Source organism: Rhineura floridana, chromosome 1, assembly GCF_030035675.1.
Source record: "Rhineura floridana isolate rRhiFlo1 chromosome 1, rRhiFlo1.hap2, whole genome shotgun sequence".
NCBI classification, from domain to species: domain Eukaryota; kingdom Metazoa; phylum Chordata; class Lepidosauria; order Squamata; family Rhineuridae; genus Rhineura; species Rhineura floridana.
Genome location: NC_084480.1, coordinates 271,012,931 through 271,027,595, shown reverse-complemented (window position 1 = coordinate 271,027,595; position 14,665 = coordinate 271,012,931). Strand labels below are relative to the sequence as shown.

Sequence of the window (14,665 nt, the reverse complement as noted above, 5' to 3'; positions counted from 1 at the left end):
GCTGGAGCTTTAATCCTAGTGGCTGGATTGTATTTTCAAGGCTGGAACTTTAATCATAGTGGCTGACTTGTACTAAATCTGATTTATATTCGGTATATCCTGCCCCCTCTGTGGCCGTGTACCACGCCTGTAATCCAGCCTACAGCACTAATCTGACTGTACCAAGTCTAAAATACAGTCTATATTAAAACTAACGCTGATACCATTGTGCATCCTGCTCCCTCTGTGGCAGTGCATTTAGCCATCTGCCAGTGTATCCTACCCCCTCCGTGGTCGTACGCTGTGCCAGTTCGGGTCTTTACATCCTGCCCCCTCCGTGGCCGTGTACTGCACCCAAGTTAATATAAGATGGCAGAACAGCCAGGCATGTCGCAATCAGCCAATATGATGCCAGATCAGCCAGGCATATCACAAACAGCCAAGCCACAACATTCTAAGGCGACTAAGACCAGACATGTTAAAGCCCTGGCTAAGACAAAACATCTTTCCAGCCATAGCAAACCAAAGCGCCCACGTTATGGCTCTGTGCCAACCACAGCAACTCAGGCACACATAAGCGATATTCTTCATTCCCCTGCTGCTTCCTCTGACGAGGAAGAATTTGCTGGCTTTCCCACTCAGTGTTCGCCTAACGAGCCTCCCTCCATTTTGCCACTCCAAACATCTGTTCCAATAGCTACTCAGGCACAAACATCTGCCACATCCGGGCTGCAGCTGTCTCCTGATTTCCTCTCCCAACTTCAAGCCATGCTGGCATTCTTCACCCAAATGCAGTCACTACCACAAGTTCCTGCCATACCTCAACTCAACATGGACCAACGTGCGTGTCATGAAGTTCTTCCTTCCTGTTCACCAAATCCCTTCGATGTAGCCAGAGGCAGATGTATTGACGAAGCCTCATATGAGGAGGAGCCAACCTTCACTGACCATCCTGAAGAAGGCGACTAGAGCGACTATTCAGATCATGAGGAGGATACATCGTATCGTTTGTTTAATGCCTCAGACTATCAGCCCCTGGCACGCAGGGTAATTAATACCCTTGGTCTCCAGACTGCACCTTCAACTTCTTCCGCCCCATCTATCAAAGGGGCCAAGGTTCTCAAATCCCCAGCACCTTCTGAACGCTACATCCCGGTGCCGGACCCAATTGCCAAATTGGCCTCTGAAGAATGGGCCCACCCATTCCAATCTCGACGCTTCAAGAACCTGGCTGACAGGCTTTACGCCCTAGCTCCGGACTTTGCCACCAAGTTAGACGTCCCTGGCATAGACGAACCAATCGCTCGCCTCGTTTCACGATCTCTTTTGCCCAGGGAAGGGGAATCCCAACTAAAGGATTCTACTGAGAGACGATTAGACTTTGCCCTCCGCAAGAATCACGAGGCCACTGCCTTCTCCATGCGTGCCTCCGCTTCAGCCTCCATTTTCTCCAGAGCATCTATGTTGTGGCTGGATGATCTTCTAGAGGACACTAATCCTGATCCTGTCGCCCTCAGAAGGTCACTGTTAAAATTACGTAAGACAGCAGCCTTTGTAGCTGATGCCACCTTGGATGCCACTCAATTGGGGGCACGAGCCATGACGGCTCAAATAGTCGCTCGACGCACCCTCTGGCTTAGCCACTGGCAAGCTGATTCAGCGGCCAGAATGAATCTGTCCAGGGCTCCTTACTCCGGATCGCTACTCTTCGGCGAGGAAGCTCTAAAGGCAGTGCTGGTTGATCCAAAAGATGCCCACAAACCGGTTCTGGCCACTGTCAAAAACATCGACCACAGGCCTTTCAGGCGATTCCCTTCCTTCTGTACTAACCAGCCCTTTCGTGGAACGCGGCCAGGAGGACGAGGCCGCGACTTCAGATCCTATGACCCCAACGCATTCAGGGGCTCCTGGAACCGACGCTTCCAGGGCAGAGGTCAGTATCAAGGGCGCAGGGGCAACTCATCGTCCTCATATAGGGGAGGTCCTCGCCAACGCAAGCAGTATTAACACACTGCCCATAGGTGGCAGATTACTTCATTTTGGAGACCGATGGCTGCGCCTCACTACGGTCTCCTGGATCAGGGAGCTCTTCAGTCAGGGCTATGCCATAGAGTTTTGGGCAATCCCATCAGACAGATTCCATCCATCCCCTTGCCCAAGGGCACGAGCCAGGCACAAAATCATGCAGACAGCTATACAACACCTCTTGGACATAGCGGCAATAGAGCCAGTCCCCACAGCTGAGAGGTCGGAGGGGGTGTACTCCCTCCTATTTGCTGTGCCAAAACGAGATTTATCATGGAGGGCGGTTTTGGACCTCAAGTTTGTCAACCGTTTTGTAACATATCGCAGGTTCAAAATGGAATCTCTACACTCCATTACGGAAAGCCTGCATGAAGGAGACTTCCTGGCTTTTATCGACCTTAAGGAAGCGTATCTCCATGTGCCCATTTGCATAGCCCACAGGAAGTTTCTTCGGTTTGCTTTTGGCCACCAGCACTTTCAATATAGAGCGATGCCATTCGGCCTCTCCTCTGCTCCAAGAGTGTTTACCAAAGTGCTACTCATCCTAGTGGCTTATCTCCGGACCCAAGGGGTTCATCTCTACCCATATCTGGATGATCTGCTAATACGGGCCAAGTCTGAGGAGCTGGCTCATCATCATTTAACGATCACCCTCAATGTTTTGCAGGCCTACGGCTGGCTTGTCAACTTCGACAAAAGCCATCTCCAACCAACCCAACGCCTACTACATCTAGGGGCAATGTTGGACACCCTGCAGGCAATGGTTTTCTTGGCTCCAGATCGCATCACTGCAATCACAAGCATTGCAAGGTCTCTGATGCAACAAACATCCGCAGACGTCATGCTTCTCGCCAGAGCGCTCGGGATGTTCATCTCTACAATCCACATTGTGCCATGGGCTCGAGCCCACTCTCGGCACCTTCAATGGACTCTGTTACCATTTCAACAGGACATTGCCAGCTCCAACCATCGCAAAGTTAATTTGAGCCCCGCACTGCGCCTCTCCTTCCGCTGGTGGACCAAGGTTCAACACCTCTCCAAGGGCACGTCGTTCAGAGAACCCCGCAGAACCGTTGTAACCACAGATGCCAGCCTCATTGGTTGGGGAGCCCACTGCAACTCCCAGTACGTTCAGGGGGTTTGGTCCACCGCAGAGCAAACTCAAAGCATCAACTGGCTGGAGCTAAAGGCTGTACACTTAGCTCTACGTCATTTTCAGTCTCTGTTCCCTTTGGACCATGTGCTCATTCGAACAGACAACACGTGTGTAAAATCACATTTGAACAGACAGGGGGGCACCAGGTCTCATCCTCTGCAGGACTTAGCCTCCCTCATCTTTGTCTGGGCAGAACAACATCTACAATCCCTGAAAGCAGAACATCTCAGAGGGATTTGGAATGTGACAGCAGACTGGCTCAGCAGACAACAGGTCTTTCCGGGAGAATGGAAACTTCATCCAGCCATTTTCCATCGTCTCCAGTGTCGGTTCGGCGCCCTCTCAGTCGACCTGTTTGCTTCCAGTCGCAATTGCCAGCTTCCCAGGTACTTTGCCCGATACCTGGACTCAACAGCAGAAGCAGTGGATGCTCTGACAACACCGTGGCCAGACGGTCTATTGTACGCCTTTCCTCCCATACCATTGTTAGCCAAAACCTTGAGGAAGGCGCGAACCGAGAGGGCACAGCTGGTTCTGATAGCACCATTTTGGCCACGCCGACCGTGGTTCTCAGATCTTCTGGCAATGTCAATGATGGATCCTTGGACACTTCCAGTCAGGCCAGACCTCCTATCCCAGGGTCCAGTACTGCACCAGGACCCTACTTGGCTCAATCTAACAGCGTGGCGTTTGAACGGGGACATTTGAGGTCAGCTGGACTGTCTGACGCTGTGATTGATATTATTTTGGCCTCGAGAAGACCATCTACCACTCGTATTTATCAACATACCTGGGTGGCTTTCTCCAAGTGGTGTCAGTCCCACCACCATGATCCATCCCAGGCCACTGTGCATCAGGTGCTGCAATTTCTCCATAGCGGCTTTATGATGGGACTTCGACCTAACACTCTACGTCGGCATGCGTCCACTCTGTCGTCCATTCTCTCAGTGTCCTCTCCTGGAGATCATATTTCCTCACATCCGTTCATCAAACATTTTTTGAGGGGAGTCGCCCTACGCTCTCCGGCTGTTGTCCATCGGTTTCCCTCATGGAGTTTGCTGAAAGTTCTGCAGGCTTTGCAACGCCCTCCATTTGAACCCATCAGGACTGTGCCCCTACGTATGCTGTCCTTCAAGGTCTTGTTTCTGATCGCAATCACATCTGCCAGACGCGTTTCGGAGTTGGGCGCACTGTCTTCTGCTCGACACCTCTGCGTCTTCCATAAGGACTCTGTTGTGCTGAAGACTGATCCTTCCTTCCGTCCCAAGGTCGATTCAGTTTTTCATTGCAACCAAGGACATTGTTTTGCCTTCCTTTTGCCCGAATCCTACCCATCCTCTCGAGAAGGCTTGGCATTCGTTAGATGTCCGGAGGGCTCTCAAGACCTACCTGTCCAGGACCCAAGAGATTCGACGAACGGAGTCTCTGTTTGTATCCTTTCATCCAAGGTCCATGGGGCATAAAGTATCCAATTCTACCTTATCCCGTTGGTTAAGGGCATGCATTACTTTAGCATATGAGTCCCTGAAGCTGTCAGTTCCAGCTAGTATAACGGCTCATTCTACCAGGTCAGCTGCCACCTCGGCTGCTTTTGCCACTAATGCTCCTGTTGCCGATATTTGTAGGGCTGCTGTCTGGTCTATCCCACACTCGTTTATAAGGCATTATAAAATTGATCGTTATGCCTCTGCTGATGCATCTTTTGGCAGACGAGTGTTGCAACAGGTTCTTAATGAGGATTAACACGTGGGTGGTCCCTCCCTGTATGGGCTGCTTTGGTACATCCCGCAGTGATGGCCCACCTCCTATGGAAAATGTACCATTGGTCTCACCTGAAAGGTGATTTTCATAGGAGTGGGCCATCACGACCCTCCCAGTTGGAGGATGACTAGAGATTTTATCAATGGGTTACATGTTATTGTTACGCTATTATATTTAAATGTAAGAATGACGTCAAGACTCTTAGTTCTGTTATGTTATGTTGTTATCTTAGAGTTATATTGTTATGCATGTGACTATTATGTTATTTTCCTGGCGGGCCTGTTGGCCTTGTTCTTGTATTAGATATCTCTTTTTAGACTCGCTACGAATGAACTGGAAAGTGGGAGGGGCCTGACGCCCCTAGTCTTGACTTCAAAAACATTCTTGCCTTCGCACGATAGGTGGAACTATTTCCCGCAGTGATGGCCCACTCCTATGAAAATCACCTTTCAGGTGAGACCAATGGTACATTCCTCCTTCAAACATTGGCAGATTGCTTTTCAAAAGTTTCATCCTCATTTTCTCTTTGATTGCATGGTCAGTAGTAGTCTCCAACCACCATGTTCCTTTTATTCCTTGCCCTCTTTATTTTAATCCAGATACTCTCTGTGGGGCTACTGAACTCATCCTCCTGTATTTTTATGAGAAATAGTATATATTTTTAACATATAGCATGACTCTGTCTCCCTTTCTATTCCTTCTGTACTTTTTGAACAAGTTGTATCCTTCAGTTGTAATCCATTTATGGGAGTCATCCCACCAAGTTTCAGTTATACCTGTCAAATCAAATTTACCCTCCTGAATTAAGAATTCAAGTTTGTCCTGTTTGTTTCCCATACTGAGGGCATTAGTATACAGACGTCGAAGACCATGTGATTTATGGTCTGGCTTCCTTCCTACATTTTTATGAAGACTATTATTGGGCCCTATTAGAGCTGTTCTCTCAGTTCCTGTTTCTGTGCATAAGCCTTCGGCAATCATTACCTCCAAGTTTACGCCTCCCTTCCCCTTAGGATTCAGTTTAAGGCCCTCTTAATGAAGTTCTCTATGCTGTGGCCAAACACATTCTTCCCGATTCTTGTGAAGTGTAACCCATCACTTGCCAGCAGCTCATCTTCCCAGAGGTATAACCCGTGGTCCCAGAATCGAAATCTCTCACGTCAGCACCATCTTCGTAGCCATTCATTCACCCAGAGTATTTTTCTTTCCCTTTCTACTCCTCTTCTAAAGCCTCCCAAATTGGTAACGTCCCAGTAACATCATGGTTTGATCAAGAATGCAGGGAAGCCAGGAAAGAATTAATGAGGTTGACTAAGGAAATTAGGTATCATCCTAATAATCAGAATGCAGATAACCTAGTAGTAAAAAGGTGTTTATATCATCACCTCGTGAGATAAAAGGAGATGAAATACACTATGCAATTATGGAAGGACTTGGGGCAAGCCTGTATTCAGAAGAATGAAAATAGATTCTGGGATCTAGTAGCACAAGGCTATAGAGAAGTGTGAATGAGAGCAGAATCTCAAATCACACCGTATGTACGGGTCAGACATTTCCAGTCCATATTTGGGACCTCTGAAGAGTGTATAGACCTAGAAATAGGCACTAAGTATTTGCTGTAATATTTGCCTGAGTGGCCTCCTGTGACAGTAAAAGAAGTTAACGATCTGATTATTTATTTATTTATTTATTTATTTATTTATTTATTTATTTATTTGTTGCATTTGTATACCGCCCCATAGCCGAAGCTCTCTGGGCGGTTTACAACAATTAAAACATTAAAAACAAATATACAAATTTAAAAACACATTTTTTAAAAAGCAAAAGCAATTTAAAAACACATGCTAAAATGCCTGGAAGAAGAGGAAAGTCTTAACCTGGCACAGGAAAGATAACAGGGTTGGCGCCAGGCATACCTCGTCAGATAATAAGACAGATAGTTAGTGGTAAGGCACTTGATGAAGATGTACTTCCTCCAGAACTATTCAAACTGAACATGGATTGGTGAGCCCCATCTTCACTAAACTTTTCACTTATATCAGTGCTAAAGGCCAAATGAGAGCCAGTGTGGTGTAGTGGTTAAGGTGTTGGACTATGACCTGGGAGACCAGGGTTCGAATCCCCACATAGCCATGAAGCTCACTGGGTGTCCTTGGGCCAGTCACTGCCTCTCAGACTCATGAAAACCCTATTCATAGGGTCGCCATAAGTTGGAATCGACTTGAAGGCAGTACATCTATCTAAAGGCCAAATGCCACCAGCATGGAAGAACAGCATTGTATTTCCTGTCTTCAAAAAAGGAGACAGAATGGATCCCAGTAATTATAGACCAGTCAGTTTGCTAGATACAAGCTCCAAACTTTATTCTAGATATTTATTGAACAAACTCCATGATGGGCTGAACTCAATCAAATTATATCTCCTGAACAAGCAGAAAGGTTTTTGCACAATAGATCAGTGCTTTATTTTGCAACATTTTATTCAGAAATCATTATGTGGGCCTAGTAAAGAACTATATATAGGTTTTGTGGACCTTTCATCTGCCTTTGACATGGTGAACATATCAAGATTATGGAGAAATTAGAAGCAACCGATATAGATAAAACACTTTTACTCCTCATTATAGAGCTTTATACGAATACAAGTATGCAGGTTCGTATAGATCACTTGGGAACATTGACAAGGAGGATCAATATGACTAGGGGAGTGAAACAGGGTTGTTTATTGGCACCCTTTTTGTTCAGCTTTTATATTAACAACATAGTGGAGGATTTAACAGTTCCTCATTTTTTCCTTTGTCTATAAGGGATCACAAAATTTCCATCCTTTTATACACAGATGATATGGTTCTTCTATCATCTTCCCAAATTGGGATGCACAGATTATTGAGGAAGTTTGGAGAATATTGTAAAAGTGAATATCTTAAAATTAATTGTTCCAAAACTAAAGTAGTAGTGTTTGCTAAGCAACCAAGAAAACATAAATGAACCCTAGATGGTCAGCCTGTTATGCAAATCTCTTCCTTTAAATATTTAGGGATCCACTTTTTGGAAATACTCTCTTGGCAGTGTCATAAAGCTGCAGTCATATTTATGGCAATTAGATCAATGAAAGCTTGTTATTCTTTTTTTAAAGGGAAGGGTGGTTGGTATCACCAACAATAAAAATATCTGTAGGGAAAGTGCTCACTTAGCTTCTTTATGGTGTGGAAATATGGAGGGAGGATGGGCTAAAAGATTTAGAAGTTATTCAGATTAAATTCTCAAGATATATTTTAGCTCTACCCACAAATACTCCAGTTGCTCTGCTCCACACCGAAGTGGGTCTACCCTCAATTGAGGTGAGGGCAAATAAAGCCCTGTTTTTATATCTTAAAAGATTGCTGGATATGCCTGACCATCATATAGCAAAATTATGTTTCCAAGAACAAAATTATACAGGAGGTTGGTCCAATGACACCGTTGGAATACTTGCTCAGTACTCTTTGTCAGTGAATTCATTAGTTCAGGAGCTGGACTTTAAAGTAAAACTTTGGGAGTCACTATATTTTATGGATGCAAGTCAGGATAGAAGGACTATTCAGTTATCAAGATTTAGCAGATAGTATAGTAGACCTAAAAATACTAGATGTTTACCCCCCTACCTTTATGCTTTGATATTCTTTCCTTTAAGGCAAGCCTTTACTGAGTTACACTTGCAGACAATGGCTTCTGCTTTTTTAGAGGGAAGATATGCTAAATTACCAATTACTCAGTGTTTGTGTATTTGTGGAGCCCTACAAATAATAATATAATAATAATAAAATTTTATTTCTAGGCCGCCTATCTGGCCGAATGAACGGCCACTCTAGGCGGCGTACATAGACTAAAATATAACATAGAGTAAAATATAACATATAATACAAAACAACAATAAGTATACTCAATCCAAACCTACCCCCATCATACAAAAATTTAAACTAAATTAGACAGAGGTCTCGAATGCCTGCCTAAAAAACCATGTTTTCAGTTCTCGGCAGAAGCCTGTCAGGGAGGGGGCATGGCAGAGATCATAAGGCAGAGAGTTCCAGAGGGCGGGGGCCACAATTGAAAATGCCCTCTCTCTGGTCCGCACCAGCTTAGCTGTTTTGGCTGGTGGGACCGAGAGAAGGTCTTGGGAGGCTGATCTCGTTTGGCGGCCTATCTGGTGATGCTGAAGGCGTTCCTTTAGATAAACTGGACCAAAACCGTGTAAGGCTTTAAAGGTTAAAACCAACACCTTGAATTGGGCCCGGTAAACAACTGGTAGCCAGTGCAGATCTTTAAGTACTGGAGTGATATGGTCTCGGCGGCGGCTGTTCTTGATCAGACGTGCCGCCGCGTTCTGTACCAGCTGTAATTTCCGGACCGTCTTCAAGGGTAGCCCCACGTAGAGCACATTACAATAGTCTAAGCGAGAGGAGACCAGGGCATGTACCACCCATGGGAGCAGATGGACAGGGAGGTAGGGTCGCAGCCTTTGTATCAAATGTAATTGATACCAAGCTGCCCGGCTCACCGCCACGACCTGAGCCTCCATGGACAGCTGGGAATCAAGAACAACACCGAGGCTGCGAACCTGGTCCTTCAGGGGCAATCTTACCCCATTCAACACCAGGTCAAAATCACCCAACTTCCTCCTATCTCCCACAAGCAGTACCTCGGTCTTGTCGGGGTTCAGCTTCAGCCTGTTTCCTCCCATCCATTCACTTACGGCCTCCAGGCACTTGGAAATGGTAACCGCAGCCATCTCTGGTGAGGACTTAAATGAGAGATAGAGCTGAGTGTCATCCGCATATTGGTGGCACTGCAGCCCAAATCTCCTGATGATGCCCCCCAGCGGCTTTATATAGATGTTGAATAGCATGGGAGAGAGGATAGAACCCTGTGGCACACCACAATTGAGAGGCCAAGGGTCTGAAGCCTCATCTCCCAATGCCACCCGCTGGTGCCTATCAGAGAGATAGGAATGGAACCACTGTAAAACAGTGCCTCCTATTCCCATTCACCTCAAGCGATCCAGGAGGATACCGTGGTTAACGGTATCAAAAACCGCTGAGAGGTCCAGGAGGATGAGGAATGTTGTTCATTATATGCTGGTTTGTGAGTTGTATTAATCTCCTTCAAAGAAATTTATTGTTCCTCTGTTAAAAGCAATGTCTGGCAGAACATTATCTGAGAAAATACTGATTCTGCTATCTGATAATGATCCACATGATACCAAACAAGTGGCTTTGTTCACTATTGCAGCCAAGAAGATCAAGTCAAAGTTCCTAAGATCTATCTCTATCAGTTATAAAGGTGATGGCTTTATTTAGCTTACCTTTGTTTTGAACTTTTTGTAATAACCTATGGTTTATACAAATAAAATTAATGTAATGACTGGTACTCCTCTTCTAAGTACTGGAAGGATGGATGAGAAAACTATCCGGGCCCCAAAGTCCTTGAGCTTCCTTCTCAGAGCTTCAAAGTCTGACGTGATTTCCTTGTAGCTTCGCTTGGCAGTAACATTCATACCCATGTGGATGAGAAGAAAGGGATATGTGCAAGTGGGCTTTATGAGTGCTGGCAACCCTTCAGTCACTTCTCTAATCTGTCCTCCAGGGAGACAGCATACCTGGTGACTCCATGGGTCTTCCCGGCATACTTGGGTTTCAATCCCACACAGTAGGGAGTCTCCTCTTCCTCTTGGTGTAAGGTGTGGTTTCATTGCCTCTGCTTGACTGAGCTTCAGCCTGTCACTTGTTCTGTGGGGTCTCCTGTTTTATTTAGCAAATGTTTTAAAAATGTTTTTTAATATAATCCCCCTCCAAAGGAAATACCTTAGAATTCTTATTTCGATAGGAGACTTTAATGTCATAGATCCGTGAAGCCCAGTGTTGCTGTTCTCTTCCATAAGTGCGAAAGTTTGGCCTAATTCATAAGTAGTCCCCACACTTTGCTGTAAAGTTTTTATTTTTATCTAGAAGAAGGAAGCTACTACACATGTAGTACTCTGGATCACAGGCAAAATCCTCCTTTTTGATATTAACATTGATATGCAATTGCATACAACTGCTTGTTATGTATGATCATAAGCTAATATGTTTAGAAAGGAAATAACCACCAGGTTCAGAGATTTTTAATGAACAGCTTAATTAAATATTGCAAATAATTTTTGGAAAGGTAATGTAAGCAAGTAGAGAAGCAGACTCGCTTAACGTTACTCCTATAAAGCTATAATGTGATGCATTAATTGGACTTAAAAAGAAAGTTCAGAAGCAGCTATCTGGAATTTATGGTTTCTGAAATGAGAACCCCATAGGCAGAGCAATCTAACTCGGAGGAAGCCGGCATAAGTGGTGCCAGCACAAGGGAAGCCGGCGTAAAATTCTGCCACATCCAATTGCTTTTGGAGCCTCTGGGTTGGCTGAACATTGGCTCAGCCAGGAGCTGTGCAGAGGGACCACAAAAGAGAAGCCTGCTCTCCCAAATACCCTTACCGGGGAGTAAGCCCTTTTCAATGACTTCTATTGTATTTATTTTCTTAGACTGGCCTTTTTCCCGACATACCTTTTGCCTGAATTAGGACCTGTAGGAGCGCTCGAAACACAAGTTGGATGTGGCCCAAGTCCCCTCACATCAGCCCCTCCACTGACATCACCCCGACACACCCCTTTTTCAGGACTCACTCCAACTTCACTTACACCGGTCTTGGATGAGCTGGCTGGGGCCAGGTGAGCCGAATTGAGGGACTTACGCTGGCGTAGGCTGGCTGAACTGGGACCCAGCCAGCTCAACTGGAGATCTGCAGCATACAACTCCTCTCAGCCCAGCGTAAATACGAGTTGGATTGCGCCTTTAGTTCCCTTTATAGTGGTGGGAATACAGAAAAATGATATTATATGTTACTTAAAACATGAGATCATTTTTATAAATATTGTTAGTAGTAGATGGGAATGGCAGAAACCTCAAAGGAGGATTGTGTGACATAATTTGTTGACGTGTATAGTACTTCCAAATCCTCAAAACAAAAGGTGTTACATAAGTGGAAAGTCCTTGTCATTATTGCTAATTGAATGATGTTACAGTAATGTGGATACAATTGAAAAACACATGGTATATTATGCAGGAGAGCTTTTCATTCATCCTATGCTTCATATTAGTTGTTTTAACATTTAAAAAGATTACTAATCTGGAAGAATTCCCAACTATTGTTCCAGACAGCAGTTAGATATTTGGGTGGATCATGTAAAAACACTGAAAAGGCTGAGAGAGCATGTGAAATGTTTGTTTGAAGTGATATTACATCAGTGGAGTAGACATCTGTACTTTTTGATGTGGTTTAAAAAGGTTTATAGTATTGTAACGGAATTTAAATGGGTTTTCTTTCACCATATTAATTCTATTATTACTTCTAAACAAATGTATTTTTTTCAGTTAAGGTATTAAAGCTGTTGTGTCTGTGTATCTCTGAACTGCTTTTATGAAAACTTTGCATTCAAAGGAAATGTGAGCACTTGCAACTTCCATATATTGGCATTGTCCTTTGGCTTTGACTGCAAATATGCCAACAGAAATCATATATCATTTCCCACTGTAATTTACCATCTCACTTACCAAAAAAAGATATGGGTGTTTCCTGATTGTCATGGTGTGGGAGAAGTGGCAAGGCACGTATTTCAGGCATTTATGAAACTTGTATATTTAATACGTTGTGTCTCTGGGCCAGTGTCAGCACCATGCATCCACAGATAGTTGCTAGTGCCCCAGAAGAGGTTGCTCACCTGGGCCTTGCTTAAAAAAACCAACAGCCCGGTGTTCTGATTAGCAACAGGTAGCTGGAGCTAGCTGCCCTTTTAGTTTCCCACAATGCCCCACATCAATGTTGTATTCCTCCAGGGCACTGTGAGTAATTAAAAAATTGTGTCCCCCAACATTTTACTCAGGGGCCCACAAACCTGTAACTAGTTCTGTTGTGCCTCTTGAACTGGATCACTTGCAGCTCTGTGCAGGCATCTATGTTGTATGTGTGCTTAGAGCTTCCTTATTGACCATTAGTCCATCTATACCATTCCCACTATTGTCTCCTGGTGGCATGAAGTAGAGGCCTTTCTCAGTCCTGCTACCTAATACTCTTTAACAAGATATGGTTCAAACATGACTCTAAGCTAGGATTCAGAAAAAGTGAAACTAAACTCTGGGGAAGTCCTTCTATCCAGGTGGAAAGGTGGTGAGGAGGAAAGGTGGAAAGGAGTGAGCCTGATGATTTGCTTGGCCTTATTAGGGCTCATCCACAGAGAACTAACCCAGTGTTTCTCAAACTGTGTGCCGTGAAGTGCTACAAGGGATTCTGCAAAGAGGAAAGTTGTAATGGTGGACAAGTGCACACAATATGTGATTTCCATTGAGCTGCAGCCAAGGTTACTAAATAAACTACTTAAGCAATTGTTCTGGCAAGGTGGCATTGCTTACCTGGCTTCCCAATGCCATGTGTTGCTGCTGGTTTCCAAGAGGGAGAGGGGTAAGGCAGCAGGGAACTTGGCACAGCGCAGTCTCTTCTGCTGCTGAGCCAGTCTGACGCTCCTGCTTCCTCCCCCTCTCCCTCTTAGTAACTGGCATCAACACACATATATAATGCCACCCTGCCCATGCTGCCCCACTACTGGGTTAAAGCATTTGTTCAAGCATTTGTTATGGGAATCCCTTGTTCCCCTCCCAGCACCTTCTATTGAGCTACAGCCTGGCAGCAAGGGTTAAATATCCTGCTGACGGTGAGATAAGAACTCTCTCTGATGAGATAAACAAAACAAAGGTTCTCTCATCAGACAAGATCGGGAGATCAACAGCAACAATTTTCAAAGTCTATAAGTTGCTGCTTTTAAAAATTGCTGCTGCTCTGGCTGGCTCTCCCTTACCTGCTCTCCCAATAAACAGCACACACACACACTTAAAAAAAAAGATTTTAGTGCATATCATCATTGATGATGATACACAATGATGAGTCTTATGAAGTTCAAAGTTGCTATTTGAATAAGACATATCTGAAAGAAGAATGTGTTTACTGGCAGTGTAGTGTTTGGTAATGTTTAAACAATTACAGGTGGAGTAAAAATGGTCTTTGTTCTTGTTTTCAGCACCAAAGGGAATTCTTCATCTCTCTCCTGATGTTTATCAAGAAATGGAAGCAAGCCGCAACAAAGCATCCCCTGGTACCCCTGTAAACTATTTGTCCGCCAAGGAAATGAGCCAAACATCTAGTTGTTTCTTCAGCATGTCTCCTGCCATTAATAGTACAGCTACAATTGCCAGGGAACTGCTCATGAATGGAACATCCCCAACTGCTGAAGCTATAGGTCTAAAAGGAATGTCACTCACTTCTCCTTGTTCCACAGTGCTGCCTGCAAAACAGTTGGAATATCTGGCAAAAATCCAAGGCTTTCAGGTATGGATGGAAATACTATCTTTTATTTATTTATGGATTTATTTAGGAGATGTATACCTTGCCTTTCAATCAAACGGTTGTAAAAATGTTAAAAGTTCCTGTGTAATCTCCAGTAATTTTGTTTTCATCTTACCTGTCATCATCTAGAGCTTAATTTCCATTGAGATGAAAGGAAGTAACAAATGAAGTGATCCTGAATAATTATCATCATCATGGTTTATTTGTATGCCACCTTTCCATACTAATCTGTGCTCAAGGTGGCTCACAACATGAAAAAGTTACATAATTCACTGTTACAAAACA

The 14,665-nt window shown here is 44.5% G+C and overlaps 1 protein-coding gene across 7 annotated transcripts in view; it reads left to right on the top strand.

Moving 5' to 3' along the window:
• Nucleotides 1–14,665, top strand: part of STAU2 (staufen double-stranded RNA binding protein 2) — a 248,775-nt gene that overhangs the window by 117,882 nt on the left and 116,228 nt on the right. For all 7 annotated transcript variants that reach the window (XM_061601438.1, XM_061601391.1, XM_061601410.1 and 4 more), the window contains exon 12: nucleotides 14,055–14,362. In XM_061601438.1, coding sequence (XP_061457422.1) covers nucleotides 14,055–14,362 — 308 coding nt within the window. The remainder of the gene's footprint in view (nucleotides 1–14,054; nucleotides 14,363–14,665) is intronic.